The sequence below is a fragment of the Hyperolius riggenbachi genome, chromosome 7 (assembly GCF_040937935.1).
Source record: "Hyperolius riggenbachi isolate aHypRig1 chromosome 7, aHypRig1.pri, whole genome shotgun sequence".
Classification (NCBI taxonomy): domain Eukaryota; kingdom Metazoa; phylum Chordata; class Amphibia; order Anura; family Hyperoliidae; genus Hyperolius; species Hyperolius riggenbachi.
This window is the reverse complement of record NC_090652.1, coordinates 131,570,121-131,585,384: the sequence shown is the minus strand read 5'-3', so window position 1 is coordinate 131,585,384 and position 15,264 is coordinate 131,570,121. Positions and strand designations below refer to the sequence as shown.

The 15,264-nt window shown below is 37.5% G+C and overlaps 1 protein-coding gene across 9 annotated transcripts in view; it reads right to left on the bottom strand.

Moving 5' to 3' along the window:
- The window catches only part of RBFOX1 (RNA binding fox-1 homolog 1), a 967,082-nt gene that overhangs the window by 154,025 nt on the left and 797,793 nt on the right, over nt 1–15,264 (bottom strand). For all 9 annotated transcript variants that reach the window (XM_068244641.1, XM_068244644.1, XM_068244642.1 and 6 more), the window contains one exon: nt 11,568–11,607. In XM_068244641.1, coding sequence (XP_068100742.1) covers nt 11,568–11,607 — 40 coding nt within the window. The remainder of the gene's footprint in view (nt 1–11,567; nt 11,608–15,264) is intronic.

Sequence of the window (15,264 nt, the reverse complement as noted above, 5' to 3'; positions counted from 1 at the left end):
GATTGGTTCTCTCCTCCTTTATCCCTCTTTCTATTTTTATGGTGGTCTGTTGTTTTTTTATTAATAATAGGGTCCTCATTTCTCATGCCCAATTTCAAGGCTGTGCGATAGTCCAAAAACTGGGGTTTGGATGTACTCGATTTGGGCGTTTGGGGCATCCTGGACTGTTTGTCCAATCTATATGGGGAATTTTTAGCTGATCTACGAGGAGAATCTGCTAATAGAGCAGTATATTTATTTTGCAGTTTAATTGTATTCGTATTTCTCTCCTTTGGAATGGCACCCTCTAAGTGCTTTATTCTCAGATGGGATGTACTCTTTTCCTTATCTCCGCTACTTTTATCCTTTACATTAATATTTAAGTCAGTGTCTTCCGAACTATTCTCTGGAGGCTTTCCTCCAATGTCATTTTTCTTTATAATGGATTTGGTAGGTGTTTTATTGATGCTTAGTCTCTGGTCCGCATTACCAGGTGGACCCTCCTTAATGGTTAAGTCCCCCACGGTCTGCGGCTCCAGCACACCGCATGCTATCTCCAGCTGGATCTCAGGGTCTAACTGAGACACCCCAAAAAATCTTTTTCTCCAATACTGTTATCTCGCTGCCTAATGGAAGGCCTTATGGAAGGATCAATAGCTACAAGTGCCAATCTATGGCAATACAGACGTGATAGGTATAACAGATTAGAACAGTTTTTTGCCCAAGAGGCTCTGCAAGTTCAAAATGTCAGTTTTGAAACAGAAACTATTAAGTATCAATGTAGAACTTTGGAGAAATTATTGACATCCGAAACAAAAAATCTATGGGAAATATTTACGCTAGATCAGTATATATCAAATGATAAATGTCCTGTCGGGTTGTATTTATATAAAAATCTTTCAGCAGATTTACAATATGGGGACAATCAAATTGCATGGGATAAGATGTTCCATAGTTTCTCCATGCAGGTTTTGGGCTTCCTTTTAGAGGTAAGGAAGATCCAACTCCTAGAATCTGGTGAGGAAATTAGAAAGGCTTATACCAATATAGAGCAGTTTAATGAGACTGAAGTGTATAAAACAATGGAAATGAGCATTCAAACCAGACTCACCTCTTTAGAGGAGGAGATTATAAAGAGAAAAACTAAGAAATTCCAGAGAGATGGTATGATGTTGAATACAAGAAGAAATATTGCTGAAAATATGGAATGTGCAAAAGCTAAAGTGAATAATCTGAGTACACCCACAGGTAAAGAGAACCATGGTAATGATGCTAGTGTGCACCGGGAGAAGGACTCAGAGGCCACTGGGGGATCCATTCTGGTGCCCCAGACCGTGGCGGGTGTGGATATGGATGTGGGCCCGCCTGGCTTGGGTGCACAGGATGGAGCCGTCAGTTTTGGGGTGTCTCAGTTAGACCCTGAGATCCAGCTGGAGATAGCATGCGGTGTGCTGGAGCCGCAGACCGTGGGGGACTTAACCATTAAGGAGGGTCCACCTGGTAATGCGGACCAGAGACTAAGCATCAATAAAACACCTACCAAATCCATTATAAAGAAAAATGACATTGGAGGAAAGCCTCCAGAGAATAGTTCGGAAGACACTGACTTAAATATTAATGTAAAGGATAAAAGTAGCGGAGATAAGGAAAAGAGTACATCCCATCTGAGAATAAAGCACTTAGAGGGTGCCATTCCAAAGGAGAGAAATACGAATACAATTAAACTGCAAAATAAATATACTGCTCTATTAGCAGATTCTCCTCGTAGATCAGCTAAAAATTCCCCATATAGATTGGACAAACAGTCCAGGATGCCCCAAACGCCCAAATCGAGTACATCCAAACCCCAGTTTTTGGACTATCGCACAGCCTTGAAATTGGGCATGAGAAATGAGGACCCTATTATTAATAAAAAAACAACAGACCACCATAAAAATAGAAAGAGGGATAAAGGAGGAGAGAACCAATCCTCTATGGTCTCTTTTTTAGGGGGAGGAAAGAGGAATCGAAACATGTTAGAGGGTGTAGAGGAGGTAAGTACTCCAAAAAAATTAAAAGAATAAAACATAAAAAGATTGATATAACCCCAAAGGGGATTTTTAATCTTAGCAGTAAAACCCTGTCAGAGTCGGAGGTCTCTATACTTAATAGAGGCCTCAAATTTGCACCTTCTTCCAAGGCAAATAAATTTAACATGTTCATTGATCTTAAAAAATTTATGAGGAAATTATGTTTAAAAAAGTATTTTGTTAAAAACTCTTCTAAAACACAACAGAGAGCAGATGATCAGGTGGAAAGCATTTATTATCATACTGATTTAAAACCAAAATCCAAATTTTTTCCAGCATTTGAATATAGCAAAGCAATGACGACATTTGAAACTATGGTTACTAATGATATAAGGAAAACCAATTTCAATCGGAAATCTAGAGATAATTTGACTAAATGTGAGCGTAAAGCTATGATGGCCCTGAAAGAGGATTCTTCGGTTATTATACGGCCAGCTGACAAAGGGGGAGGAGTGGTGTTGCAAGACACAGATGATTACATGAGAGAAGCATATAGACAGTTGAAGGATGGTAGTACCTATCAAAGATTAAGAAGTGATCCAACACAACTGTATAAAAAGAAAATGCGAGAGTTTTTAGATGGTGGCAAAACTATAGGGATAATTAATAAGAAAGAGTATGATTTTTTATTGGTCGACCGACCAAGACTGCCAGTGTATTATCACCTTCCAAAAGTCCATAAGGACGCACATAACCCTCCGGGCCGTCCCATAATATCGGGGATCGGGTCTTTAAGTACTAACCTATCCAAATATGTTGATACTTTTTTGCAAAAACAGGTGGTCACCACACCAGCTTATCTTAAGGATACTGGTCATTTTTTGAGAGAACTTAACAAATTTAAGTGGGAGAAGGGTGACATACTATGTACAGTTGATGTCAGCTCACTGTACACGGTAATTGAACATCAGAAGGGTTTACAGGCAGCGCAATATTTTTTACAACAGGATGTAACTCTAAAACATGAACAAATAACATTTATATTGGAAGCTATGAATTTTATTTTAAAGCACAATTATTTTTATTTTGATGCCAATTATTATTTACAGGTGATGGGTACGGCGATGGGCACGAGGTTCGCGCCGGCATTTGCAAATTTGTACATGGCACACTGGGAGGAACATGTCCTCGGCCGGTGGTCCATGTGCTCCGGCGCGGGCCTCGTGTTCTGGCGCCGTTTTATCGATGATGCATTTTTTATTTGGAGAGGGGAACAGGAATCGTTGGAAGGATTTTTGAATAATATTAATATAAATGAATATAATCTTAAGTTCACAGCTGAGTACAGTAGGAGTACAGTAAATTTTTTAGATCTCACGGTGTTTCTAGATTGTGATACCTTACACACAAAAACTTTCTTTAAACCGGTAGACTGCAACAGTTTTATTGACATAGACAGTTGCCATCTAGCTAGATGGTTGGTGAATGTCCCCAAGGGGCAATTTTTGCGTTTAAAGCGCAATTGCTCCAAACTGGAAGATTATAACAATGAGGCAGAAATTTTAAAGAATCGATTTATAGACAAAGGTTATGAGGATGAATCATTGGAGATTGCTGTTAGAGAACTGGAAGATGTTAATAGAGAAGAATTATTAAAGGAGAAACAGTATAAAGAAAAATGGTCTGAACAGTCGCCAGCTCTGCTGTTTGATTACTGTGAACAGGCATATAAAATTAAAACTATAATAAATAGGTACTGGGGTGTTCTAAAAGAGGATGAACATTTGAATACATGTATAGAACAAGATCCCAGAATTATTTTTAGAAGGAGCACCAATATGGGTCAGATCATAGCACCTACCATTATAAATCCCCAATTAAAGAATAAGGGATCCAAATTCAGAAGATGTGGTGAATGTGGGATGTGTGTGGCAACTATGGGCAATAGAGTAACACAGGAGGTTATCTCATCCTTCAATGGAAACAGTTTTCCTATAAAAGGCAATTTTTCTTGCTCAACGAAAGGGGTGGTATACATGATATGCTGCCCCTGTAACAAACAGTATATAGGAAGAACTAAACGTGCGTTGAAAAAAAGACTAGGGGAACATCTATATAACATTGGAAAAGGCAATGCTAAGCATCCCCTGTCCGCACATTATAAGGAATTTCATAGGTGTTCAATAGAGGGCTCATCCTTCTGTGGAGTACAAAAAGTGGAGAAAGAATGGAGAGGAGGTGATTATATAAAGAAACTGTCACGAATGGAATCTTTATGGATATTCTCCATGGATACTATGGTCCCTAAAGGATTAAATTGCGATTTTGAGTTCTATGCTTTTATAAATGAATGAATTCTGATATTGTTAAAATCTTCATAGAGTATTTCAAGATAGCTATGTAAACAAAGCTTTGTCACGCTGAGGAATTGTAACCATGGAGGAATGGGAGGAGTCTAAATGAAGAGGTGGTATTCATAAGCTGGTAAGGGCCAATGAGGGACAGCTCTGAAGAAGGGGGGCATTACCCCTCGAAACGTCAGTGTCCTACGTTATCACGCGAACAGTGACGTCACTGGGGATTGCCCGAGCCAGCGTGGAACCAACAAGCCGCACGAGAGAGCGTCCAGCTGCAGTGGACGCCAGCGGCGTATGAGATATACACCCAGCGCAATAGCGTGACCGGACTTCCCTCTCCTCCCTTGTGCGGGTAATAGGAGCGTCTCCGGAGTCTGCCGATGTGCACGGAGGATCTTCACTTCCAAGTGGTGCAGTATACATGAACTTAATACCTCCTACCAATCTATTTATTGCATGCATAAGAAACTTTCTGGTTGAGCATTATCGCCATTAGCTTCGTGGATTTGGTGTGTGCACCGTGGAATACTGATTACACGCAAGTGTGACATTTTAAAGATACAGATCTGTGCAATATTGAACTATCAGTTCTGAAATTTTTGATCTTTTACCGGGATCCCCTTTTTTATTTTTGTATGTGTGGTCACTGCAGTGCAACTGTGTGAGTGGCAAGCATATGTTGGTGTATTTAAAGGGGAAGGTGCTATCAATTAGTCTAAGGTCAATTATCTATTTTATGATTAATTATATTAATTAAAGAGTTACAATTTTTATTGAGCGCTGTGGACATTTTTACTATAGTGACAATATTGGGTTTTGGAGAAATTACCTAGTCCACAAAGCAGCTGAGATATCTATAGGCGCGGATACGTATATCAGTGACTGTAAAAATAACAAACAGCTCAACTAACGGATAAATATATATTAGCAAGTCTGCATATATATTTATCAAGAACTAGCTAAAGCACAAGTAATAAGGTTGCATGGAACTACAACAACAGAACTATACAGAGTAACCAGGTGCCCAGTAGATCAGCGTAGTGACCACTATGATGGGTGGGGCATGAAATGGGAGGCAGACCTTTATGCTGGCATCAGCCAATGGATGCAGTTATGCAAATCTCCACACAGCTGAATGGTAATCACTCAATCCTAAACTGGCTTGATTACCATTTGCTAGCTGTTTGTGAATGCAAAGGACCCCCATAAGAAATACATGCAGAATTATGTAACAACATGCATACAGGAAACCCAGGCCTATCTGGCCAAAGCTTAGCTGCAACAAGCAATTGGTGGAATGACGACATTATCCTGAGCTGCCCAGAACTGCAGAGCGATTGCAAATGACAATGAGACCCATTGCAAATTCACAACCGAATGCAAGCAGATAAGCCAGAACTGTCCGTTTGCAGCTCCACTGCAATGGACAGAATACGCTACAAGGGGGGATCCTTACAGTGCTGCCTTCTACAGCTCTGCAGCAAGCTCTTAAAGCTGAAGAGCACTGAAGTGTAAAAAAAGCCTGGTCACTAGGGGGGTGTAAGCCTACAGTCCTGAAGAGGCTAAGATAGTACTCAAACAGTGAGCATATATGGAATTGGATGAAAGAAAATTATTAATATAAAGTCAAGCAATAGCTATTTACATTTAAGAACACTGTAGCAATCTCTTATACAATGTTTTACCAGTGACTACCTTGTCTCTCTGCTAGCCAAGCAAGGAGACTTGAAAGTGAACAATTTGCCTTCTGTAGTGGTATCAAGACCTTCAAGATTTGCAAAACATAAGTCAAGTCTTTGCTAACACACAGACATAAAGACAATGCTCCTTTAAACACCAATTAAATATAAAGCAAAAACTTTCTAGCAAGCAAAAAACTGCAAAAAGAAATACATTTACTCATAACATATATTGCATTCCTCCCCCCATAAATTTGTGCTGCCCCAGGAGAACCCTTATTTAGTTGAACACGCACATTGTAAATTTGTGAACCTTTGCTTAATTGCTGCTTCTCAATCTAGGTAGGAGTTCATTATTTATTTTGATCATTCTCTTTTCTCTTTCTTTTCTTTTTAAATGGGGCAGGCCAGCTTTTAGATGATATATACATCATGTTTGTCTGTTTATCTGTGCTACAGTCTTTGCTGCATCTTTGAGATTTTTAAACTTCGGGAATGCAAGTCCAGATAGACTTATCCCAATCTAGACAACATGTACATTTCTATAAAACTAAGCTTTGACTTACTGCTGACTGGCATGGGAAGAGTAGGCACCAGTTCTAAAGACAGAACTGTGAAGGGGAATCGGCAGTACAAAAACATTGCAGTTCTATTAGAATCTAATAACCTCCATTTTGACAACATTTAATCTCTGTGTTCCAGGCTTTTGCAAGCAGATGTTTTGAGAGTAAAGAGTTTTTTTTTGTTTTCCCCAAAAATTATCAACTAGTCTTGCTGCAACCCTCACTGTCATTATTGGTTTTGATTTAGCACCCACTCTTTGAACTATAGAACATAGATGTTAAAGTAAACCTGAGCCCCATGTACTCTGCATACACACTGCAGCATGTCTGATGGCGACTGGACATACTACCACGCAAAATCGTAGAAGAACAGAGCTGCCAGGAGGACTGCAAGGGAGGCAATGTAGTAAATGGAGTTGGAGGAAGCCCCAGGTAAGTATAAATGCTGCATCTTCTAATGTTTCAGGTTCACTTTAAAGCACACCTGATCTGAAAATAAATGGATAAGATCAGCGTATCTATAGTCCTTCTCCTAAATAGGAATCACATGGTCTTATTTTATGTTTAAAAGGTAACCCAGGATTAAAGCAGTCTATGCACTCAGGTGAAGTTTAGAGTGCTGACCTAGCCATCAACATGCTGCTTGAAATACTGTGCCTCCATGTCAGATGAGAAAAGACAGCTTTCAAATGAAGAAACACATGGGAGCCAGTAAAATGCAACAATCGTGTTTGTGAACAGGATTAACGTTTCTATTGTCTCAGCTAAATGATGAATATTTTAGATGTGCCACAACCCCCATGTTGAGCTATTGACACTTTTTTATCTTTTCTCTTGACTTAGAATTGTCTCTCTGTCATGCAAAAGTTACTAGTCTGTAATTATTTATCAGTGAGAGTTACCCTACAGTCTCACTGAAGTATAACTGTACAGAACTTTTAATCAGAGCCCTGGCATTTTAACCCGTGCAGTGAAAAAATAGAAAAAAGGAACACAGCTTAGTTCATCGTAGGATTGGGACTTTTTTTTTTACTCTTTATATCATTATATCATATCAAGTACCATTTAAGGAACTATTCACTTAACCACTTCTGTACTTCTGCCATGCTTATCTACATCCCTGTATATATACACCTGTAAACACATGTAAACACTTAGTTCTGTTTTCTATTTTTAGAACACGGAGTTAGTATAGCACCATCTTGTGGCCAAAATGTAAAGCTACATCCAAATACACCATTATACACTTTCCTATAGAAAAATTAAATACATTTTAATTATTTTTTAACATTAGCACATTTTATTTTTAAACTACAATGGCTGAAAGCTGAGACTTTTTTTTCTTCTTCCTCCCTTTAAAGTGCATATAACATAATATAATTCCTAGCAAAAAGTACTGCCCAAAGAAAGCCAAGTTTGTCCCGCAAAAAATAATATATAGATCATTTTGGTGTGATAAGTAGTGATACAATTATTCACAAATGAATGGGATGAGCTTTTTTAGGGTAAAAAACCTGTGGTACAGAAGTGGTTAAAGATCTCTTAACTCTTTCAACATCATCAATTCACTACCCTGAATCAACTAATCAAACACATGCCAACTTTACTCCTAACTCTGTAGAAAATATCTTAGGCATGGTACAGAAAGACCATTCATATACCTGCTGCTAAAGAAAAGACAAGACACAAACAAAAAATAACACCATTCCCCAGACTACATGGCAATGGAATCAGTGTAAAAGCAATGTTAACTGTATAGAAAGCAAAACACTGCTGGGTGTTTCAAGCCTTATTCATAGAGCCAAATTAATCCATGCCATGCACTGATGAGGATCAACCAATCCGAAACAGTCTGTATGCATGTTGGATTATTCTGGCTCTGTACAAATTAACAAGCTGTCACATCATTGCATTCCAGCGGTTCTGGAGGTGTGTTTAGCTTTTAAGGGCAACAATGGTTAATTTGCATATATTCAGCAGTGATGCACTGGAAGACATCTCCGAGCTCACTCCAACCTGAATTATCGTAAATTCTTTCTGTTTTAAGAAACCAAACTTTTGTTTTCCATTCTACAGAGAAGAAATACATTGGCTTATAGCATGTATCACACAGAGGTCTTGCTATTTTTGGTCACCCAAATCCTTCTCCTAGAATATAGCATCTGTGCAGCATCTTTATTCTCAATACATCTTTATTAATAAATAATGTATACGTAACATTTAATCATCTAATTTAACCCAAAATCTGGTATATTTATTATACATATGGTTCATTTTATTATAGTAGTCAAATAACTTTTCATGACAGTATAAAAGGAAAAGATATTTAACTAGGCTGTTACAATAATATACCAAATACACAGTATAGAAACAGAAAAACATATAGAATAACTGTAGGCCAGCCATCAGTCTACTGTTGGTTAAATACAACAATCACTGCGACCTATATTATGTTGCAGCTTCTGTTCCATTTAACAACAGAGGCTTCCAATGCTTTTTATAGTTATTTTTGTAGAATGTAACCTCAAGTATTTCCCTATTTCCCAACTAAATGTATGACCTACAAATATCAGTTTCTTGAGTTACATCAGACATGTCACTTTTTAAATAATCAGACCTCTGAACTCTACTGAAAAACATAAGGGTGGGAGGAACTTATTTAGGGAAACAAATGCAAAAGAAAACAGAACAGGAAGGCCATGAGTTTTTTCTACTACGGTAGTTTCAAAGGTCCTAGGTCTATGAGGTTACTTTAATAGTTGTTTACATTTATCTGAATCCCTGAATCCCACCCATTTAGCCCAAAACATAAGCATTTTTTGTTTTGTATCTGCTTTTTGAGTCTGGCCTCTTCCATGTGATACATGTATTCAATATTAAGTAACCAATCTATGAAGGTAGGCACTCTGTGCAACTTCCAGTTTTTAGTTATTACTATTTTGGCCTTGTTCAGAAGGTGTATCAGGAGAGAGTTCTTATAGGTTTTGACAGGTATGGAATTATGATGTGAAAGGCACATAGGCCTCGATTCATCAAGACTTATCGAATCAATTACCGACAGCTCAGTAAAATACTGAACTCGATAAGTTGATTTCAGGATTCATCAAAGTTATCTACAGCTGTTTGCGATCATTCGGTAATCAATCGGTTATGATGCGATAAAACGGAAGAAAGTGCAATTCATGAAAATGAAATAGGCGTGGTTTAGCGTTAAATTTAGGATTAGTTATCTCCCTCACTGCTCTGTTGTTATTCCTGTCAGATCATTGCTGACAGAAGATGGGGCCATTTGAAGTGGTTATGTATCAGCTGAGAGTGATTCAAAGGCACAGAAGGGCAAGAATAAGGTCTAGAACCATATAAATTTGCAAGAGGATGGATTTATTTGCTATACCAGAACATCAGCATTTCTCTTGAATCATCTTGTAAGAGAACACAGGCAGTGCCAGGGTTAACTAAATTGCTAGCTGCAGTACATTTTTTCAGAAAAGGCTATTATCAAGCCGTAGCTGGCGAAATTGTGGGATTGTCCCAAGCCACTTCAAGAATCCTGGTCCAGGTGTTAAGCCTTATTCAGAATGTTGCTACGTTGTGTGTTCAAAGGACTGCCTTTTTACCCACAATTCCATGGGAATCGTATGGCCTTCTGTTAATTTACCGCTGTAAAATGGAAATATCGACACGTTACTGAATGGTTACCGCATTGTTATTGATATTTTAGCGAAGTCACACCGAATGCGGAAAAACCTTGATGAATACAACTAGAAATCGATAAACTTCGAATTCGGTAATTTAACGAACTGGAAAAAGTTATTGCAAAGACAATGATGAATCAAGGCCATAATGTTTTATGACACCTTATTTAACGTGACTGACTTAACTTAATGATCTTCAGAAACCTGCTGGGCTTCATATTTACTTGCATGAGCTCGCTGACTCCAGCCTACTGATCACCTGACCTCTAACTGCTAAATAGTAACCAGCACAAATTGTCATCTTCATGTTTACTATTTACCTGTATCAGTGTTTTTTTCAGCTAACATCTGGAAATATGCCTTAAGAAGGGAAGTAAATGCCTGAAAGCTTGCATAATTTAACTCTATCAGTTAGCCATTAAAAGTTATTACTTTTACAAAACTTTGTTTTTTCTACCTACATCATTTGTTTGGCTAACATAGAACAGAAACTTTTTTTGCTATTAATTATGGGGATGAAATGCACTCACATTACCACCATTCTAGAAGATTGACTGGCTACCTTCTGCCTGCACTCCATTTATCGTTACCCCTCTGTAATAGGTCAGTAGTACACCATTGAACCCCACCAAATAAAATCCACTGTAGGAAAGAAGGTAAGTAGCAACCACCAATGACATCCTCCTTCCAATGAGAACAGGAGGAGACTAGTGTGTGGCAGCATGTGCTTTTCAAAACACTAAACAAAACACAAAGTTCAATATGTCCCATTTTTTAAAAAAATTACACTATCCAAGAATACAAAGAATGGTGTATGCTTGACATGTGTAAGCAATTAGCTTAGCAATCAGTAAGGAAATGACTAATGTGCTTCCAATTTAATTTTATTTTATGTTGAAAGTTAAACCTATGTTTCTCTAGTCAATCATTGATCAGAAGAGTGCAGGAATTAATGATAAGTGTTGATTGAGAATCACCATGCTTTTCTTTTTACTGTAATTTGGCTTAGTGATGAATACAACCATAAAATGAGTATCAATAGCATATGTCTGGATTTAGCCTAATACTGTAGTTCAAAACTAACATCGGGATGCTCTCTTAATAGCTAGACAATACAAGCCAGACATCTAAAATGAGTCCATTAGGAGCAGGTTCCGGAATATCTTTCACATCAACTGAGAAAGATGGAAAATAATAATTTTTTATCCTACATAACAGAAAGAGAGACAAGCACATAAATAAATGCAAATAGCTCTATTTGAACAGGGAAAATATAAGTACTTACATAAATGTCTGCACCATAAAATCCATCCTGGTAAACAACACTGTAAACATGCACACACAGAGAAAATAAACAGATTAGTACAGGGTAACATATAATTAGGAAAGACAGTTGGCATAAATCACAAGATACAGACATGGATCAGAATTTACAATTATTGCATACATTCCTATTTTAATACACTTTTTTTCTGCTGCATAAATTTGCTTTTCCAGGCAGGCTCAATGACTATAGTTTAATACATCTTTCTATTTTGCCCCTATTATATCCACCTAAACATTTTTAAATTGCAGGATATGTATAAAATGAATTCATTATTTAATATATTTATCACTTCAGTGCTCTTAACAAATATCATTCATGTACTTATTTCACTGGGGGGGGACAAAAGAAAGGAGTATAGGGACAAAACAGAGAAGTCTAAGATAATGAAGTGCATTTGAATAAACTGAATAAAAATACAAAGGTGATTTAAAGCCAAGGGACACCAACCTGATATAATGCTAGTAAGAACCTTGTAATGGGCAGGCACCTTAATATAATGAAATATCAAAAATAGGCTATAAGTTACCTTTTGTATGATATTTCCCAAAAAGTTACTAAATGAAATAAAACATCATTAATGACATTCTGAATATGGTCATACATGTTTCCCTAACATACACGCCATCCAGGTCCCTTCCTTACAGCCACTTATTCCACTTGCATACTTTCAATATCTCCACATCAATGTAACTTATACCTACCTGAGCCCAATTTGGTCCCCACCCTCCCTTTTCCAAAAAACCCTCACCTAACCCCCCCCCCCTTGCTCACTTCATGCTCTCCCACAATAATATGCTTACCCATGCTCACTTGACACTTTCCCCCATTATTTCCTTTAATAACACATCACACATGTATGACCATATTCAGAATGTCATGAATGTTTTATTTCATTTAGTAACTGTAGCTCTGCAGTAACTGTTTAGCCTTCTTCATTGCAGCCATTATGGTGTATTGTTTATTGTTTTGTCTTTTACTTTTGTTCACAGTTGTCCCCAATTTTGCCTGATGAAGCGGGCTTGACCTGCGAAACGCGTTGCATTGTTATCTGGGGTACCGTATAATAAATGTGTTATTTTGTATGAAAACAGGATGTCCTGTCTGCTTTTGTGAGGCAAGTCCACCACTTCCTCCAAGCACTTTTTAAAAGGTTTTAAGAATTTTTATCCTGCTGGCGCCTCTGTTCCACGTTGAAATATACTGTGTCCACTCCTGGTGGAGGGGAGTGCTATCCCCTATCTTGATTCCTTTCTACAGAGAGCGACTTCTTAGCCCTGAGTGAGGACAGGCTTAATCTCCTCACCTGCCGTTATACTGGTTGCCTGCATGGTAACCCATGTTTGTGAGTATAATTACCCTCACTTTACCATTTAACCAATTATCATAACTTACTACACCATATTGGGCTCTCGGTTTTCCCTTTTATATTACCTTTTGAATGATATATGCCATGCAGACTTCACTATTGATGGGCAGAAATTACTTCTATGCATATTTATGCATCATAATTCGCAATTACGCATCATATTCGTAATGCAAAATGTGCAGATTATGTAAACATAATCACTAACTGTAATTACGCATGTTAGCGTAATTTACGCGTAATTTCAGACACAGACCTATTTTTTGCTTTGATTATTTAAATAATAGACACAAAATTTTTTTAATTTGATTTGACAATTTTTGATTTGACTGGTTCATCAATGTGAATTTTTTTTTGCATATGAATGCATTTTTCACATTGACTATTTAAATCATAGCCACACATGTGCTGTATAATGGCTGCTCAATGTAAATTTTTTGTCCGCGTAATTGCATCATTACTATTCACAAACATAGTATGCTATACGCAACATACTCGTGATTACACAATGCACAATTGTGAAAAATTATGAAAAATGTTGCATTATCGTAATTGACCCATTACGAGCACCACTACACTTCACCAATTATGTTAATTCTGAATGTTTGCAATATAAGCTATTAATAGCAGATGTCTGCAAAACTTGGGATCTTACAAAAAAGTGAAAAAACATAGGGGGATCTATAAATGGCATACCAACTATAACGTGACACTTAAATGGAGCACTAAGAACAGACACATGGAAGAGGGACACATACAAGCAGAGGGGATACAATCGGAACAAAATGGCTATTTCAATGAAAATATTAATCAGATACCTCTTGTAACCCCACCCACATTTGAGATTAAACCCCTTTCATAACAGACACAAACTACAATCTCTCTAGACCTTTTATGGCCTTATTTTTACGTTTAGATTTTTTTTTTATTACAGTGCTACGCTACATAATGCAGAAAATAAACCTTCATGCCAAAATGTAATATCATCACTAGTCATTGTACCAGCAACACAATTAAAGTTTAATGATAATATTTTTTAAGCTACAGTGATAACTGAGCATTATTATTATTATTATTATTATTATTATTATTTATAGCGCCAACATCTTCCGCAGCGATGTACAGAGTATATTGTCTTGTCACTTAACTGTCCCTCAGTGGCTCACAATCTAATCCCTAACATAGTCCTATGTTTTATGTATGTATTGTGTAGTGTATGTACTGTAGTCTAGGGCCAATTTCGGGGAAGCCAACTAACTTATCTGTATGTTTTTGGGATGTGGGAAAAAAACTGGAGTACTCGGAGGAAACCCACGCAGACACGGGGAGAACATACAAACTCCTTGCAGATGTTGACCTGGCTGGGACCCAGCGTTGCAAGGCAAGAGCGCTAACCACTACGCCACTATGCTGAGCATATAGTGCATAGTGTTCACTCTCAATGTTGAATACTATTCCTGTATTACAGCTTTCTTAACATAAATCAGGAAGCCTGTATAGATATTGGGCATACTGCAGACAATAAAATTACTTAAAGGACTACTATCATGAAAAAAATGAAACATTTTAAATGCCTGTGTATGCATGTGTATAACATGCACATTTGTTCTAGATTGAAATGCACTGTAAATTATGTTTTCCTATTTCGCTGTCACTTACAATAGGCAGTGAAAACCTTACAGATCTGTCAGGTTTTGGACTTGTCCATCTCCACATAGGGTATTCTCCACATAGGGATTAAAAACCAATGGCTGAATGGCAGTTGCTCAGTCCAAAAGCCATAGTGTGTAAGCAGGTAGGGAGGCTCTTTACCATAATTAAAGAGATACTTTCAATGAAGCGTTTTTGTAAAAAATAAAGGACATACTAAAAGTACCCCATGAGGAGATAGTGGTCCACTAAATGTGATTTAAGTATTCTGATAGCCTACTGCAGTCATTCCAGAAATAAAGACTGCTGTTATTTTTGTACACTAGTTTTTTTTTTTGGGGGGGGGAGGGGGCGAGGGAGGGGGAGAAAGAAAACCTCTCTCTCCAGATTCCCTCTTAGATGTCTTTTGACACAACATAGGCTCTGGGGAGAGGAAAAATACAACAAATCACAAACAGGTGAACATATTGGTAAGAGTTCAACTAAAAAATCATGTGGATTATGTGGTAATCAAGTTTCTTTCAGTCTTATACTAAGTGCATCAGATTACTGATGACATGGTTTAGGCATGCCATGTAATAGGAGAAATCTGTACAACAGAGATAAATTGTAGGATATAACTCATGAAAGCAATAATTAATA